General features: G+C 40.7%; 1 protein-coding gene across 1 annotated transcript in view; it reads right to left on the reverse strand.

Annotated features, from left to right (window-relative positions):
• Positions 1-16,677, reverse strand: part of VPS13D (vacuolar protein sorting 13 homolog D) — a 240,357-nt gene that overhangs the window by 111,949 nt on the left and 111,731 nt on the right. The window contains exons 51-55 of the mRNA XM_077899583.1: positions 13,060-13,190; positions 12,647-12,822; positions 7,880-8,003; positions 6,888-7,123; positions 3,190-3,298 (exon numbers count right to left, since the gene is read on the reverse strand). Coding sequence (XP_077755709.1) covers positions 3,190-3,298; positions 6,888-7,123; positions 7,880-8,003; positions 12,647-12,822; positions 13,060-13,190 — 776 coding nt within the window. The remainder of the gene's footprint in view (positions 1-3,189; positions 3,299-6,887; positions 7,124-7,879; positions 8,004-12,646; positions 12,823-13,059; positions 13,191-16,677) is intronic.

Consider the following 16,677-nt stretch of genomic DNA (forward strand, 5'->3'; position numbering starts at 1 on the left):
CCCTGGGAGAGCCTGGAAATGACATCACAGAGGCAACAAGTGCACCCAGTGAACACATTTTAGCTTTCTAACTTCCATTCTCTGATAAAAGGGATCAGGGTGCCCTGAAGAAGTGGCAAATCCAGGAATATAGCAGGGAAGGTACAGATGAACCAAGAATAACTTGCTGTTAAAAAGTAAGGATGTGTTCAAAAAATGAGGGGCATAGGTCAAGAGGACACAGAAGATCAAAGAGCTCCCACTGGCCAAATATGGAAACTGAGTGTTAAATATAGATCCTGACAGTAACGGGTAACCCATGGACTCAGAGAGGAATCCATCCTGATGACATACACAATGCTATGGGCTACACTGACACCCCGCCCCAAATTCTTAAGTTGGAGACCGCATCTGAAATTTTGATATATGGAAATGGAACCTTTGGGTGATCATTAGGTTTAGATCAGGGCATATGAGGAGGACTCTTCCGATGGAATCAGTGCCATTACAAGGAAAGGCATCAACGAGCATACGTTCGTTCTCCCCATCATCCCCGACACTGCCATTTGAGGACACTGAGAGGGCAGAAATCTGCCAGCCAGGATGTAGGCCCTCAGCAGGGAACCAAACGGCCAGCATCCTGATCCTGGAACTCCCAGCCTCCAGGACTGTAACAAATGAATTCCCATTATTCCAGTCATCCAGTCTATAGTATTTCACCATGGAAGTCCAAGCCAATACATATGCATAATACACAGAAAGTCTGACAAGGATCGGGATAGCTACATAGTGGCAAAGTACCTGTCCACAAAGTATATACTAAATACAAGGGAAAGACAGAAACTTCCTCTTATAGTGCAGGAGATTGGCAAACACCACATTCATCAAGTGCTAAAGTTAACATCAACAGTAACAGGACGAATTTCCGTCAATTTTTCTCTGACTTTGAGATCCTTTCAAAATAAAAGTAAGAAGAAGAAAACCAATGAACCAATGAAAAACCCAAGGTGTCAGACTTTCTACTCTTGGTTTCCAACTGAAGAGCAGAGGACCATTTCCTAACGTTAATTCTTAGAATACAGCCTAGTTTTGGATGTCAATGTAACTCCTCTATATCCACCCTCTGATGTACCAGTTTTCATCCCCATCAAGGGAAATTAACAGCAGTAAAAATGTTCTATAAATTATAACATGTTTTTTCCAAATGTTTTTCCTACTTCATAAAAAAATCTGTTTTGTCTGCTCCGCAGTCACCTGGCCCTTGGAAATTAAAAAGCTACTTATCATTCCTGTAGTGCTGATCACACCAGGTGCTCGAAATCCAGGTGACAAATCACCTTACTCCTGAGTTTGTCTCCATTCATGTTAACATCCACAGCAGCTCGAACCTTCTTGGAGAGCCATCTGACAACCTTTCCAAGGGCTCGGCCATTTCTTTTTTCAATTCACTTGACTTCTGTCAGACTTTCTGCATCTTATTTTTAGATTATGGCTTTTCAAAGTTTTCTTCTTTAAAATTCCCAATAAAAGCCCCCAGACCTGTTTACTTTCAATTACTATGCCTCATGGTCTCCTTAGTCATCACCATTCCCAAATCTTAGTTCCCAAATGCATCTGATAGATACAACCTTCCATAAAAAGAGTGTGATAACACTGTACACAGATCTGAACTGCAGGACTCTGAACTGTTATCATATAGGAATAGATGCAGAAGTACTGATAGGGTGACAGGCAGGAGAACCTTAGACACAGTGTAAGAGGCCACTCAAGAAACACCATTCATACGGAAGTCCAGAACAGGGGGCTATATTGAGATGGAAAGTAGGTTAGTGACTGCTTAGGGCTAGGGGGTGAGAGGAAAATGGGGCAAGAGCTGGAGGATACAGGGTTTCTTCTAGAGGTGATGAAATGCTATGAAATTGAGTGTGATGATGCTCGGACATATCTGTGGATATACTGCAAACCTTAATAGTACACTGTATGCTATATGAATTATATCTCAATAAAGCGGTTAAAAACAAAAAGTGAATTAAAAACGCGTATTGGGCAGGCGGGGTGGTTCAGTGGTTTAGCACCCCCAGGGCGTGATCCTGGAGACCCGGGATCGAGTCCCACATCGGGCTCCCTGCATGGAGCCTACTTCTCCCTCTGCCTGTGTCTGTGCCCCTCTCTCTGTGTCTCTCATGAATAAATAAATAAAATCTTTAAAAAAAAATGTATTAAAGTTTCATTTGATGTACAAAATTCGAGATGATTTGAATCTACACCTCTCCCCAATTAAAAATGTGAGAGGAGGGACATCTGGGTGGCTCAGTGGTTGAGCACCTGCCTTCAGCTCAGGTTGTGATCCCCAGATCATGGGATCGAGTCCTGCATCGGGCTCCCTGAATGGAGCCTGCTTCTCCCTCTGCTTATGTTTCTGCCTCTCTCACGAATAAATAAATAAACTTTTTTAAAAATGTGAGAGGAGCTGTATAAACTCAAATCCAAATGAAGCTACACCACTGACACATACAATACCACTTTTGGTTATAAAAGGCCGGTCCTTTGTCAGCATTAGGGTAATGGCGTGTTCAAGAGACATTCACTTATCAGGATTATTTTTGGACTGTGTGATTTATATTTTGGAAAATCTTCAAGAACACAGCTTTCAGGTAAATGTGTTTTAAAAAATCACGCAATTTGGTAATCTTCCTCCTCTTAGAGTCACTTCTGCACCTCTCTGTTCTCAAATAGCTTTCATTTTTTTTAGGTTTGAACTACTTATCCTTCCTGTCCTGTCCTCTGTGATGCTTCTGGCCAAATTTCACTGTCTTCCTCTCTATATCTCAGAAACATTTCCCTCAACTGACCTGAAAAGAATGTCTGTCAGCAAGAAAAGGGAAAAAGTTGTCAGTTTGATCATTCCCCATTCAGTTTAGGGAAAAGTAGACTAGAAAAACAGAGTAATGAAAACAGCAAATCACAAATCTGGAAAAAATGAATTCGAGAAGGAAGTTACCCCCAAAAGGGCAACGGAGATGAGAAGGGCATGGAATTCCTGGAGCAGGTATCATAGGATAGGAGGAAGAACTCCAACCCGAGCAGGTGAGACTCCCGTGTCTCCTCCCCACCCAGCCAGCTGTCCAGCCTGCCTCCCTTCCCTTGACCAGAGGCCCTTCCAGGGCTCAAAACCTCCTCTTCTAAATTCCAAGTGCTACATTTTCTTACCTTCTTCTTTAAAATGACTCTTTGTGTCTTTGGTGAGACATCCAAGACAAGCTCTGCACAGGTAGTGGCCTTGTTGGAAGCCACAGGCCTTCCTGTCCCCTCCTGTAAACTAGAATTAAGACAATAATACATACATGCACATGTGTATATACATGCACTCACACATGTCTTCAAGTACTCAGAAGCAAATGCTTAAAACCTCATCTAAAAAGAGGATTTTTTTTTTTTTTAATCATAGAAGAAGAAGTCTAACTCAAGTTGTGGAAAGATCAAGGTTGTGTTTTCTTGGATGGTTCAAGGATTCATTTGTCAGAAGACATACTGACATTGTGCAACTCCTGATGCCTTAAAGCTCAGACGTAAAAGAATAACTATATATCTTTAGAGCTTCCCCCAGTACCACCTGAAAAGTCAAACATTCCAAGGATCCAAGAATTGGCTCTACTCTTTGCCAGACAGAAAACCAGCATCACTGCATCCCCAAGGCTTGGCAAGAAATGAGAGTCCCTTTAGGATGAAAAGAAAACAAAGGGTATATAATCACCTTCTTCCAACTCAATTGTGTTGTGTTTCTCTGTGGCTTAGGAATCCTAAGCTTTATGGAATGTTGCAGCCTAGCTAAACTTTGGTGTATTTTGATAAGATTTTATTTATTCTCCTGTCTCCACTAATCTCTATCATCAAAAAAGGGACCGATAAGGATGCCTGGGTGGCTCAACCATTGAGCATCTGCGTCGGGCATGATCCCCGAGTTCTGGGATTGAGTCCTGCACCGGGATCCCTGCATGGAGCCTCCTTCTCCCTCTGCCTGTGTCTCTGCCTCTCTCTCTGTGTCTCTCATGAATAAATAAAATCTTTATTTTTAAAAAAGGGACTGATAAATTCGGGGTTAAAAACTAGGTTTTGTGACCAAAAAAGTTCAAGTGACAAAAATAAACTCATAAATTAGATTTCAACAAAATTATACACTTCTGCCCTTCAAAGGACACCATCAAGAAAGTAAAAAGACAATTTACAGGAGAGAAGATATTTGCAAATCATATAGGTCATTTGCAAATTTGTATCCGTATTATACAAGAAACTCTTCAAACTCAACAATAAGATGCAAAAAGCCAAATTTAAAAATGAGTGAAGTATTTGAATAAACATTTCTCCAAAAAATGGCCCATAAGCACATGAAAAGATCAACATCCTAAGTTATTAAGGAAAGGCCAATCAAAACCACAACAAGAAGTCACTACATGCTCAGTAGGAAGGTTACAATAAAAAAAATGTAGGGGACGCCTGGATGCCTCAGCGGTTGAGCGTCTGCTTTGCCTCAGGACATGATCCCGGAGTCCTGGGATAGAGTCCTGCATCGGGCTCCCCGCATGGAGCCTGCTTCTCCCTCTGCCTGTGTCTCTGCCTCTCTCTGTCTCTCATGAATAAATAAGCAAAATCTTAAAAAATAAAATAAAAATAAAAATAAAAATATAATAAAATAAAGTAAAATAAAATATAATAAAATAAAATAGCAAGTGTTGGGGGGCTGGGGAGAAATCAGAACCCTTGCACATTGCTAGTGGGAATGTACAGTGATTCAGCTGCTGCAGAGAACGGCACAGCAATTACTCAAAAAGTTAAACATAAAAAATACCAGAGAACCCAGCAATTCTGCTCCTAGGTAAATACACAAAGGAACCTGAAACAAGTACTGAAAACACACACAGAGGCTTGCTGACAACAGCGCCCTTGGCAATGGCTGAACGTTGGAGAAGACACGGATGTTCATCAACAGACGAGTGGACAACAGTGTGGTACGGCCACACAATGGAGTATTATTCACCCATAACAGGAAGGGAATTCTGACACATGATACAGCATGGATGAGCCCTGAAAACATGCTAAGTGAAAGAAGCCAGATGCAAAGGGTCACATATTTATGGTTCCATTTATGTGAAATATCTGGAACAGGTAAATCCTTAGGGATGGAAAGCAGACTGGTGGTTGCCAGGGCCTGGGGAGAACTGCTTAATGGATGTTCTTCTTGGACTAATGAAAATGTTCTGGAACTAGATGGGGGCTCTAGTTCCAGCTAGGACAGCATCACGGATGCACTAAATTTCACTGAACTGTTCAGTTTTCAACACTTAATTTTATGTTGGGCACATTTCACCTCAACTGAAAATAAAACCAAAACAAAACTAGTCTCATCCTCAGCATTTGTTCCCTGTGAAAATGCAAAGAAATAGTGTCTAATAGACTCCAAAACATGGTGTAATCTCTCCACACACCAAGATTCCCAGGAAGCTTTTTTTTATCTGCTCCCTATCTATCCAACCCATTAAACTCACAATCACCCTTCAGGATTCTTCAGTTAAAGAGCATAATAACTACTGGAATTAAATAGGAGAACATAAAGGGAAAAACATGATTAGCAACCAGATTAAGAACTGGTTTTTCAGGCACTAAAATCTTAAGCATGTCACACTGGCAAGTGCCATAATCTTTCAAGAGAAGCGAGCAGACTGACTTAATCACAAGATAAACCACCCAGCACCATTCTTTCCAAGGAGAGCTGTGACAAACTGGAAAAGAATGGCTATTCTAAGCAAAGATGCCATTCAATTCATGACTAGTGAAATCTGGACTCTACGTAGGTGAGAGGTACCACTAGATCCAGAGATTATTTTTTGAGCCTCAGGCAGATACAAAAATATCATTCATAAGCAAAATTACTTAGAACATTTTAAAGGAATCTGGCTTTAAATGTCCTAATCACCAGGTGATCCATATTTGTAATGCTAAAGATTTAGCTATTTCTCATTTTTTCCACAGGTAAACTTTTTTTTTTTTTTTTAAGATTTTTATTTATTTATGAGAGACACAGAAAGAGAGGCAGAGACACAGGCAGCGGGGAGAAGCAGGTTTCATGCAGGGAGCCCGATGTGGGACTTGATCTCGGGATTCCCAGATCACACCCTGAGCTGAAGGCAGATGCTCCGCCGCTGAGCCACTCAGGCGTTCCTACAGGTAAACTTTAAAATTGGCCCCATGACTGGCATAGGAATGATCAATTGTATTAACATGTTGGTGAGATGACTAGGTTTTGAAAGCCCAATGTTTTGAATCTCTGTGTACCAATCTAACAACACAACCAGAATAAACTTGCTCTTCTTCAACTGAGTTTTCTAAATACAGCTAGTCAGAGGACAGTGGAAGTTATAATTCCAAGGTTGCTGGAATTACTGTCAAGTTGACCTACTCTGGTTGGCTATAGGTGATTATCAGTATTCTCAATGAGAGAGGGGAGTCAGGAAGATGGTTTGAATAATTATGATAAAGATTAGTCAGTTTCAAATGAGAAAAGATAAAAATAGCACGAAGTTTAAAAAATACACTAAAAATACCACCTTAAACAAGAAGAACGGAGGATATGAGAATAGTATCTTAAGGGAGGAATGTTAAATACTAGGATGGATTATTGGGGAGTTCTTTGAAGAAAGAACAGTCTTGCCTCTTTGGATAAATGTAATCTAGCCAGAAGACAAGGGTTTAGCCTAAGACCTTTCAAGACAGACCCAGAGCCTAGGATTTGGAAAAGAATGGAAGGAATCTTCCTTCATTCCTTGGGCCTCTTGAGAACTGCTTAAAACTTAAAATCAGTTAATAATTAGCACCTTCTGCTTTATAAGAACAGTAGTTTAACTCCGAATTACCCAGAGAATGTATAGGTAGCAGCAATGTAAATGAAGTTTTCATAATACAGTTGTCGGTTATCCTGGAAGTCATTCATGTTGCAGTTGAGCTCTGAGGAGCCCGCCCCCTTCACGGTCAGCGTGATGAAAGGAGGCAGGGTGGGTTCATCCCAGGCATAGTCCAATGAAGTCATGGGCTTCACTTCAGTTCGGAGCCTGGGTTCCGCTACACTGTGCTGAGTAAAGACAACAGGAACCTATGTAACGGCAGAGAGGATAAAGAGGACTTTGATTCAGAATGCTGTTACTGGAAAGTGAGTCAGTGCTCCCTAGGTTTAAGTTCCAGATCCTGCCCAAGCAAATCCTACATAGGGCATAACCACAATCTTAAGCATAATCCTCTGGTTTCTTCAAATGCCTTTCTAGTCATCTTCCAAGCTGCACCAAGCCCAACAACTAAAGGACAGGGCCATCTCTTCCACTCTCACCCCCTATAATAGATATACTCTGAACATAGAAAGGAATACAAATTCTGGAATTCAGCTATGGGAAGTCACGTATTATAAGATGTTGTTATTCGAAGGCATAATTTAAAAACAGCCTCTTCTGATACCATTTTGGCTTTACTTGGAAGATTTATAAAAAAATGTTCACTGTAAGGAGGCAACAGTAAAACTGCCCATCCCCATTGTCTTTGGATGATCTGATTCTGATTCCTCCTCTGTTTGTGTAGAATGTCTACAGGGGGCACCATGTCCACCAAACAATCTAGTCAGAATGATTGTGGGGGGCTGAGAAGTCCCTTCTGGGCAAAGGCTGTGCAGCAATCAAACCAACCAGCAGAAACCACCTCCTGGGGGTAGGATGTCTAGTGTTGTCCAGCTGCAGAGACCCCCATACAGTTTCTTTCCAACCCAAGTTTAAAATGTATTTCATCCTTATCTTCAAGGCAGTGCATACTCCACATTCCCACACGTGAAACAGCCCAACTGGCTCATGACTGTAGTCGATACCTTAGAAAAGTTGTCAATTCGGAAAGGAGGGGGTAACTGGTCCGTGTCACTGAATGAGATCCTATAGGTGGCTCCTCGGAGAGTAATTTCCACGCGCAGGAAGAAGCACTTCCCCAGGGTATCTCTGCAAATAAAGGAAACAAGGAGGCTGCACACTGTGGAGGAAAAAACTTAGAGCTCACTCTCTTAAAGACTTCTCATCTGGACCTCAACAGGTACATACCACTGTGTCCTCTTTGGTCACATTAAAAAAAACTAGAAATTGGCCATGTTAATCACTGAATAAAAAGAAAATTCATCCAATTTCTGAACAGCACATTGTCACTGCACAACAAGACCTACATATTTTACTGAGTGGGTCTGTTTTGGGTAATAGGGCTAGCATAGCAAATAAGTAAATGTTGTTGCTTTGACATAAAAAAGAGCAATTTCACATGGTTCGAACTAATATATGGATGTTATTGATAACCAGGGTTTTTAGTATAGGATGAGGGAAGATGACGAAGAATCCAAGTAGTTACCAGTATGTAAATCATAGTTTTTTTGTTTATATGTGTATGTGTATTTAAATATAGGTACATCACTGGAGAGAATGAGGAAGCTCTTCCTCACAAAAGAATATCAGTTAATAAATGCAGAAGATGTATTTACTGTACATGTAATCACTGATTCAGGTAAGAACCATCAAACCACTGGGTGAAAGGTTTCTGGGGAGCAGAATACACACAGCCTCAAATTATCCCCTCAATGGTCTACTACTGCCCACAAAGAATCAAAGGTAACTTTACAATAGAGAGACCCGGTGGACACCACCCTAGTCAAGTGATGGCTGAATGTAGCAACATCAATAATGGGACCAATGGATGGCACAGGCTTCCTGTGTGACCCACTGGGAAATACATAACACCACATAAGTAGTAGTATCCTTACCAAAAATGTTTAGCCAAAATCTACATATAGGAAACTCTCAGAAAAAATCTAGAAAATAAAACATTCTACAAGAGACTGGCTTGGAATCTTTAAAAATTTCGATGTCAAAAAAGGCAAAAATAAATAAAAGGAAAAGTAGGACTACTCTAGATTAAAGTGGATGAGATTTATCTGCCAAATAAAATGGATGATCTGTGACCAGGTCCTCAATCAGGGGGAGCGGAATTGCTATGGAGGACTTTTTCTTTCTTTTTTTTCTTTTTCTTTCTTTCCTTTCTTTCTTTCTTTCTTTCTTCCTTTCTTTCATTCTTTCTTTCTTTCTTTCTTTTTTTTTTAAGATTTGATTTATTTATTCATGTGAGACAGAGAAAGAAAGAGGCAGAGACACAGGCAGAGGGAGAAGTGGCTCCATGCAGGGAGCCAGACGTGGGACTCAATCCCAGGACCCCGGGATCACGCCCTGGGCTGAAGGTGCCACTAAATCGCTGAGCCACCCAGGCTGTCCTTTTTTTTTTTTCTTTAATTTACTTACTTCAGACAGAGAATCCCAAGCAGACTCCATGCTAAGCATGGAGTTGGATACAGGGTTCAATCATATGACTCTAAGATCACGATCTGAGCTGAAACCAAGAGTCAGATGCCCAACCGATTATGCCACCCAGGCGCCTCTATGAAGGACATTTCAAAAGACTATTTATCAGAAGGCACCTGGGTGGCCAGTCAGCAGAGCATGTGATTCTTGATCTCAGAGTCGTGAGTTTGAGCCCTATGTTAAGTATAGAGATCAATTTAAAAAAACTATCAGAAAAAAAACCAACATTAAATTTCTTCAGTGTGTAATAGTATATTTACTCAGAAAAAATGTCCTTGTCTTTAAGTGGATAAACGAAGTTTTTATGGATGGATTTTTTAACAGGATGACTTCAATTTACTTTCAAATGGCTCAGAAAAAAAGTGTGCATCCATGCAATGGGCACAGCAAGGACACAGCAAAATGCTGATGCGTAGTTAATCCAGGTGAAAGATAAAAGAATGTTCTTTATACTACTCGTAAGTTTTCTGTAGGTTTAAACCATTTCAAAATGAAAACTTGGGGAAAGGCAGAGAAAGAGGCTGTGGGTCTGTGCTCAGTAACTTTAGTGCACTAAAACCGCTCCAAAGGGTTAATTAACAAAGGTACACAAGCCATCTTCTCCCACCTCCACACATTTTCTTTCCTTCCTTCCTTCTTTCCTTGAAGTAGTCATGAACAATTTTTGCTTAATTCTGAATTGGCTTCCTCTTCTCACACAACATATCAAGGCAACCTCCACCCAAGCAGTACATAAACCACTGCAGAACTAACTCCTCCCCTCCCCACCCCATTAAATCTGGTGAGGATATGGGATTCTAGCAGACAAGAGCTTTGGTTGAAGCAGGGATGAGTGCACTGAAGCCCTGCCCACTTGGCTTCCTCAGCCCCTAAAGCCACCTCCTTAAAACCCCTGATGACTCCTAGGGACACAGCTCAAAACCCCCTTTATCAGATGCAATGAACTCTAATCAGGGCCAGGGCAAAGGGAAATGATGAAGGGTACACCACTGACCACAAAGAAAAAAAAAACAACCCTCAGAAAATATGTTTTAAAAAGCCAAAAAAGGGGGATCCCTGGGTGGCGCAGTGGTTTGGCGCCTGCCTTTGGCCCAGGGCGCGATCCTGGAGACCCGGGATCGAATCCCACATCGGGCTCCCGGTGCATGGAGCCTGCTTCTCCCTCTGCCTGTGTCTCTGCCTCTCTCTCTCTCTCTGTGACTATCATAAATAAATAAAATTTAAAAAAAAAATAAAAAAAAATAAAAAATAAAAAGCCAAAAAAGATATTATTTTGCATCATCTATTCTTTTTCAAGAAATTTTATTTATTTGAGAGAGAGAGCATGAGCAGGGGGGGATGGCAGAAGGAGAGGGAGAAGCAGGCTTCCCACTGAGCAGGGAGCCCGATGTGGGATTTGATCCTAGGACTCTAGGATCTAAGCCCAAGGCAGACGCTTAACTGACTGAGCCACCTAGGCACCCCTTGCATCAACTATTCTTAAAATCAGCCAGTATTCTGCTCCTTTACAAGAGTGTTCTCAATGGAGAACTAACCATAAAATATAAAACCTTAAATTTTGCTTCTAAATGCATCAAAATAGCAATGATTTCAGTGACTTTAGCTGCCAAGACATTTAATGAAAGAAACTAAACAGGTCACTAATAACTGGAATGGTATCCCATGTGCACAGGTCCAAAGACTTAATGTTGTTCAGATGGCAATGCTGCCCAGTGTGGATCTACAGACTTAATACACGTTCTACCCAAATCCCAAGTGGTATTTTTTTCCAGCAGAAGAATTTACTCTGAATTTCTGATAGAATCTCAAGGAATTCTAAACAGCCAAAATAATATCTTTCTTTTTTAAAGGCTTTATTTTTAAGTAATCTCTACCTACACCCAACATGGGGCTTGAATTTATAACCCTGAGATTAAGAGTCCCATGCTCTACCAACTGAGCCAGCCATGAGCCCCCAAAATAACTCTTAAAAGGAACAATGTCGGAGGTGTCACACTTGCTAATTTCAAAACTTATTACAAAGCTGTATTATTCAAAAAGAGTGCAATATTAACATAAAGACAAACACACAGAGGATGGAAGCGTGAGCACAGAAATAAACTCTCACATATAGAGTCAAATAATTTTTGACAAGGGTGCCAAGACCATCCCATGGGAGAGTCACAGATAGTTTTTTTTTTTTAATCAAAGATTTTATTTATTTATTCATGAGAGACAGAGAGACAGGCAGAGGGAGAAGCAGGCTCCATGCAGGGAGCCTGACAGGGGACTCGATCCCAGGTCTCCAGGATCACACCCCAACCGGGCTGAAGGCAGCGCTAAATCACTGAGCCACCAGGACTGCCTGATAGTTTCTTTTACTAAGAATCTTACATCTACTGTATGACTCCACTCCATCTTAGGGACCTGAGGAGCCAAATTTAGAGATAAAGTAGATAAGTGGCTGCAGGGTTAGAGAAAAGGGGAGATGCACAGTTGTTAATGGGTATAGAGTTTCATTTTGCAAGATGAGAAGAGTTCTGGATGCTGGCTGCCCTATAATATGAACACATTTAACCTAGTGAACTTAAAAATGGTAAAGTGGTAAATTTCATATTACGTGTCTGAGGCCCAGAAAATAATCTGTTGTGTTGTCTTTCTCATGTGGTATGTGTATTTTATCACAATAAAAAAAGAAAACTTTAATCCTTAAAAAAAAAAAAAAAAAAGCACTTGATAAAAGCAGAAAGAAGAAAGTCATCCTGTGATAGTTGAGGCTGAATCTGTTAAATTTTTCTTAATAAGAACCTGAGGGTCACTGGGTTGGACAAAGAAGGCCAGATGATTTACTAAAATAACACCAAGTGAGAAAAGAGGGTACACTGTGGAAGAATATAAAAAAAAAAATCTATAAACAATGTTAGCATCTAAATACAGAGTTTTCAGAGTTGCAGGTGATCATGAGCTCTGCTGCCCTTGGATTTATCACCTCAGCCCACAGCTCCTGCACTGTGGTCAAAACTGTCAACACACCCTCTAATTCATACCATCAAAATGTTCGGTCAAACTTACCTGATCGCTGCAAGTTTTAAGAACTTTGTCCGAGCTAGAAACATATATGTCCATTTCATGAAGGACAGTATTGATATTTACTATAAATAGCTTTGTAGATATTTCTAATTTATATGGTATTTACAGCTCATTGTTTACATTATTGCACCTCAAACACTGCTACTTTTTTGTCTAAATACAGTCTCTGAAATTACCTCATGTTGATATGGAAGGAATTATTCTTATTGACTTCAAAGCCTCCAGACCAAATACAATTGGGAACATCCATCAATCTGACACATAGGAGCTGATCATAGTCATTCCGAGGCCAATGGAACACCACACTGGAACCAGGAAGGGTCGAAATGTAACCTTCAGGATTGGCTGTTCCCTGAAACACACAGGATCACTGGCTTTACTCAACAAATCAAGTCAAGACAGCAAATGTTTCCTGAGTAACCACCTACTCTGAGCCTTGCCCTCTACCACAAGCTGGTTAGGGTAAAAGCCCAAAATGGTCATTCACATCACAAAACTTAACAGTGCTGATGGGGAGATAAACCATGGCGTTAAAACTCTCCATGCTACTAAATAAACACTAGTCATTCTTCAAAAGTAAACTACTTACCTGTCCACGGGCAAATTCTCTCTGTGCAAATGCAAGCTTGTGAGATGATTTATTATCTAACAGGTAACGAGGGGCAAAGATGACCATACAAGTGTCAATATATCGACCTCGGCCTTTCTTGACATCAATACCTGCAAATAATAAGAACCATTTCCATGAATTAATCAGAAGAAAGAAAATTCGTGCCTGTGAAAAGTCAATAGGCTTCACAATTTACTCAGTTTCCCTGAGAAAACAACCATATCACCCAGAGGTGCTGTCAAGCCTTCCAAGGATGGAATGAAAACAACTGCTCTCAAAGTCTTATTCTTTATGCCCACTTCAGCCTGAAGAAGTCTCAGTGGTGGTACCAATATCCTCATAATTCCTAGCCTCCTCACAAAAGGGCACAGCATCACAAGGGCAGGTGTTCAGCCATGAGTACTGGTAGTTTCCATCTACGAAATGGACTACGGAGATAATCTAATCTAAGTAATGTGTATCTGTTTAAATCTGGGACACAAATGTCCTCCTTGAGAACTTGCCCCTTTTACATGATATCACAGAAACTTCAGATTACTTAACTGGATCCTGAATGGCTCTGAACATAGCAGATTCTTCCCTAGGACTTTCTTTTACCCCATTGCCCAAGAACCCAGCTGAAACATAAAGCTAGACATCATAGGATGTATTCATTCACAAGATAAGAGTTTCCAGCACCTATCAGATCCTGGAAAGACAGAATAGCAAACAAAACACATACCAAGGAAAGGAAGTCATAATCAATCAGATGGAAATCGCAAAATATTGGATCTCAAGAAAGAAAGAAGGAAAAAACAGCACTGAATTATCTTTAAAACCCTGATAACAATTTTAAAAATTCCAAACCCAGTGGGATAAATTATTCATTCATTCAGATAATAAATATAGCAACTGTATTCAAGGCACTAGGCTGAGCTCTGGTTATACAGTGATAGAAATACTTATAGATAGAAATAATAAAATGTTTATTGAATCCTTGATGCAGGCTGCGCCTCTCCCAAAGGCTTTACATTTAATTCTCCTAACAACCTTATGAGATAGTATTTTCATAGATGAGGAAACTTTCCTTTTTATAGAGGAGGAAACTAAGGCACCTGGAGAGCCAAGGAACTTGCACGAGGCCACAGAGTCAGTAAGTGGCACAGCTAGGGCTCAACCCCAGGCACACTGCCTCAGCAGCCCTTGCTCACGTCATGACAAGACAAATAAAAGGACTGTATTTAGCAGTCGGCAAGTGTCAAGAGAACCACAAAAAAAGAAGAGATCTTAGGACATGGCAACTAAGTGTCCTGAGTGTCCCAACAGAACCCCAATTATAAATATTCCAGCCTGTTAAGGCCATAATTCACCTGTACTAGCTTGAAAAAGCTGGTGATGCTTTAATCTAAGTCTTCAAAATACGTAAAAGACTGAGCAAATCACACACACACACAACACACACCCCTGAAATTCGTTATCTAAGAAATGCTAAGTAATACCCGAATAGGGAGAAGTACCTATCATTTTTTTTTCTGCAACACACAGGAAAGCATTGTCAGAAATCGATATCTGTAGGTAGCTGATCTCAACCAATACAAAGTCTGCCTACAAAAGATATATTTAATTTGATACTACAAAAAGAATCTACAGTATCAAGACCCAATTTTAAAAAACAAAACGGGCTTTTTAAGTTTCCTTTTTCATTTATATGGCCGTGGCAATCTCCCAATAAATGAGTATCTGATAAGATAAAAATGTACAAAATCCTTTATTTTGGAGGTACTTACATGTAAGGCTAACTGGCAAGGTCTCCCTGGCTTTTCATCTCGGGATTTTACTTTTAAACTTTCCTGATAGGGAGCTAGTCATCTATCTAATTCTTCAAAAATATTTAAGTGAGAGATTCCACAAATTCCCTTGATAATACATGCCAAGCTCCCATGATCCTTAGGAATTATAAAGTCCTAACTCAGCCTAACCCCCTATCCCTTTCTTTGGTGTAAAAACAAAATCCCTATCACAGTACCATTCCTAAAGACATACACAATAACTTTTAATGAATGCTCCTTGAATGAAAATTTATATGCGTGCTCACAGCATATTTCTGACTAGAGACCTGTTTGCCTCTGCAGTAACTCTGTGGTTCCCGAAAATCAGCAGCTTTGGAAGACACAGGCTCCATTTCTCCCCTCAATTTTTTCCAACTGCAGCTTCTAGCCAACCTGTGGTATCTTTCTTTGGGAACTATATCAAGGACCCGATACCCCAGCAGATAGCCAAACACAGCACGAAGCAGCCTTTGCCTATTCAAGAGGTGGAGCAAACAGATGTAAAGACACAGTACAGAAAATGACCCCCGGCAAACAAACAGTAATAATAAAAGAAAGAAAGAAAATGATCCCTGGCAGGAGGATCAGAGAATTAATTTCCTCTACTAAAAATCTTACATCAACCTTAAAGACAGTGCCCACGTCAAGGGAGAATGTATATGAATTCATGTTCTAAAAAAAGGAAAAGGAAGCTGGACTTGGAAGAGACTCCTGCTAATAAGCCCTCAAATACTTAAACATATCTCGGACCCTCCATGGGATTCAGGGTAAACAGCTACATGATACCACCTCAGTTTTTCCTTCTACAACAGGACTCTTTGTATCTGCACCGTCCAATTACAGTTGCCATTAATCATGAATGGCTATTTAAATTCATTAAACTTCAGTATAAGAAAGGATTCAATTCTTTAGTCACACTGGCTGTATTTGTTAGTAATGTACTCCTGTGTGCTCAGCGGCCACATGTGGCTAGTGCTGCTGGGCTGGACGGTGCAGAATGGGACACTATCATCATCAGAGGGTTCAATGGACAGCACAGGCACGGTTCTAGATGGTTTTCCAACATTCAGCCCTCAACAGTGCTTTGAGAGCTTCAGAAATTATATACTAAAGGAAAGGGGTACTGCTAACATTTTAAACCTGAGACATCTAAATCAAACTTACCTTAACCCTTCAGAGAATCTTTTGAGCATTCCAGATGGCTATGAGGTACACAGGTACAGCATTCTCCCCTCCCCTCACCACCCTCAAGAAGTTAAGCTAGTTTGGGGGCTTCTAGTTACTATAACCACTAAGTACACTTTATTACATTTTCTGCTTCAAATGTGTACCCCCCAATCATAATCCTACTTCTGACCCAGACTTGTCCTTTGCATCTGGGCAAGTCACTTAACCTCTCTGCTTCAGTTTCAAGGAGAACAATGCTCCTTACCCTCTTAGGGTTTGCAAGTTTTAATGAATGCGTGGGAAATGCTTGGAGGATGAAAAGCATTCTAAGTGTTCCTATTATTCCCATGAAAAACAAGGATTCAAGCCAAACTGATACTTTCCTGACACAGGTGAGTCTGAAATTAAACAGAGCCCCAGACCTCAAAAGGGCAGTGTTTAGGTGGCTCCTTAGATCCCTAGGAGAACAGATCTGCGTTGATATCAATCTAGCATTCAGAGAACAGATACCTGACCCAATGCCAAATGAGAGTATCACCACTTGCAGCCAGGCCAAAATGTATGGCCAGCTTATTCCTCCAAGCCTGAGGTCATCGGCCAATGGTTCTGATTCTCCTGCTGC

Source organism: Canis aureus, chromosome 5 (genome assembly GCF_053574225.1).
Source record: "Canis aureus isolate CA01 chromosome 5, VMU_Caureus_v.1.0, whole genome shotgun sequence".
NCBI classification, from domain to species: domain Eukaryota; kingdom Metazoa; phylum Chordata; class Mammalia; order Carnivora; family Canidae; genus Canis; species Canis aureus.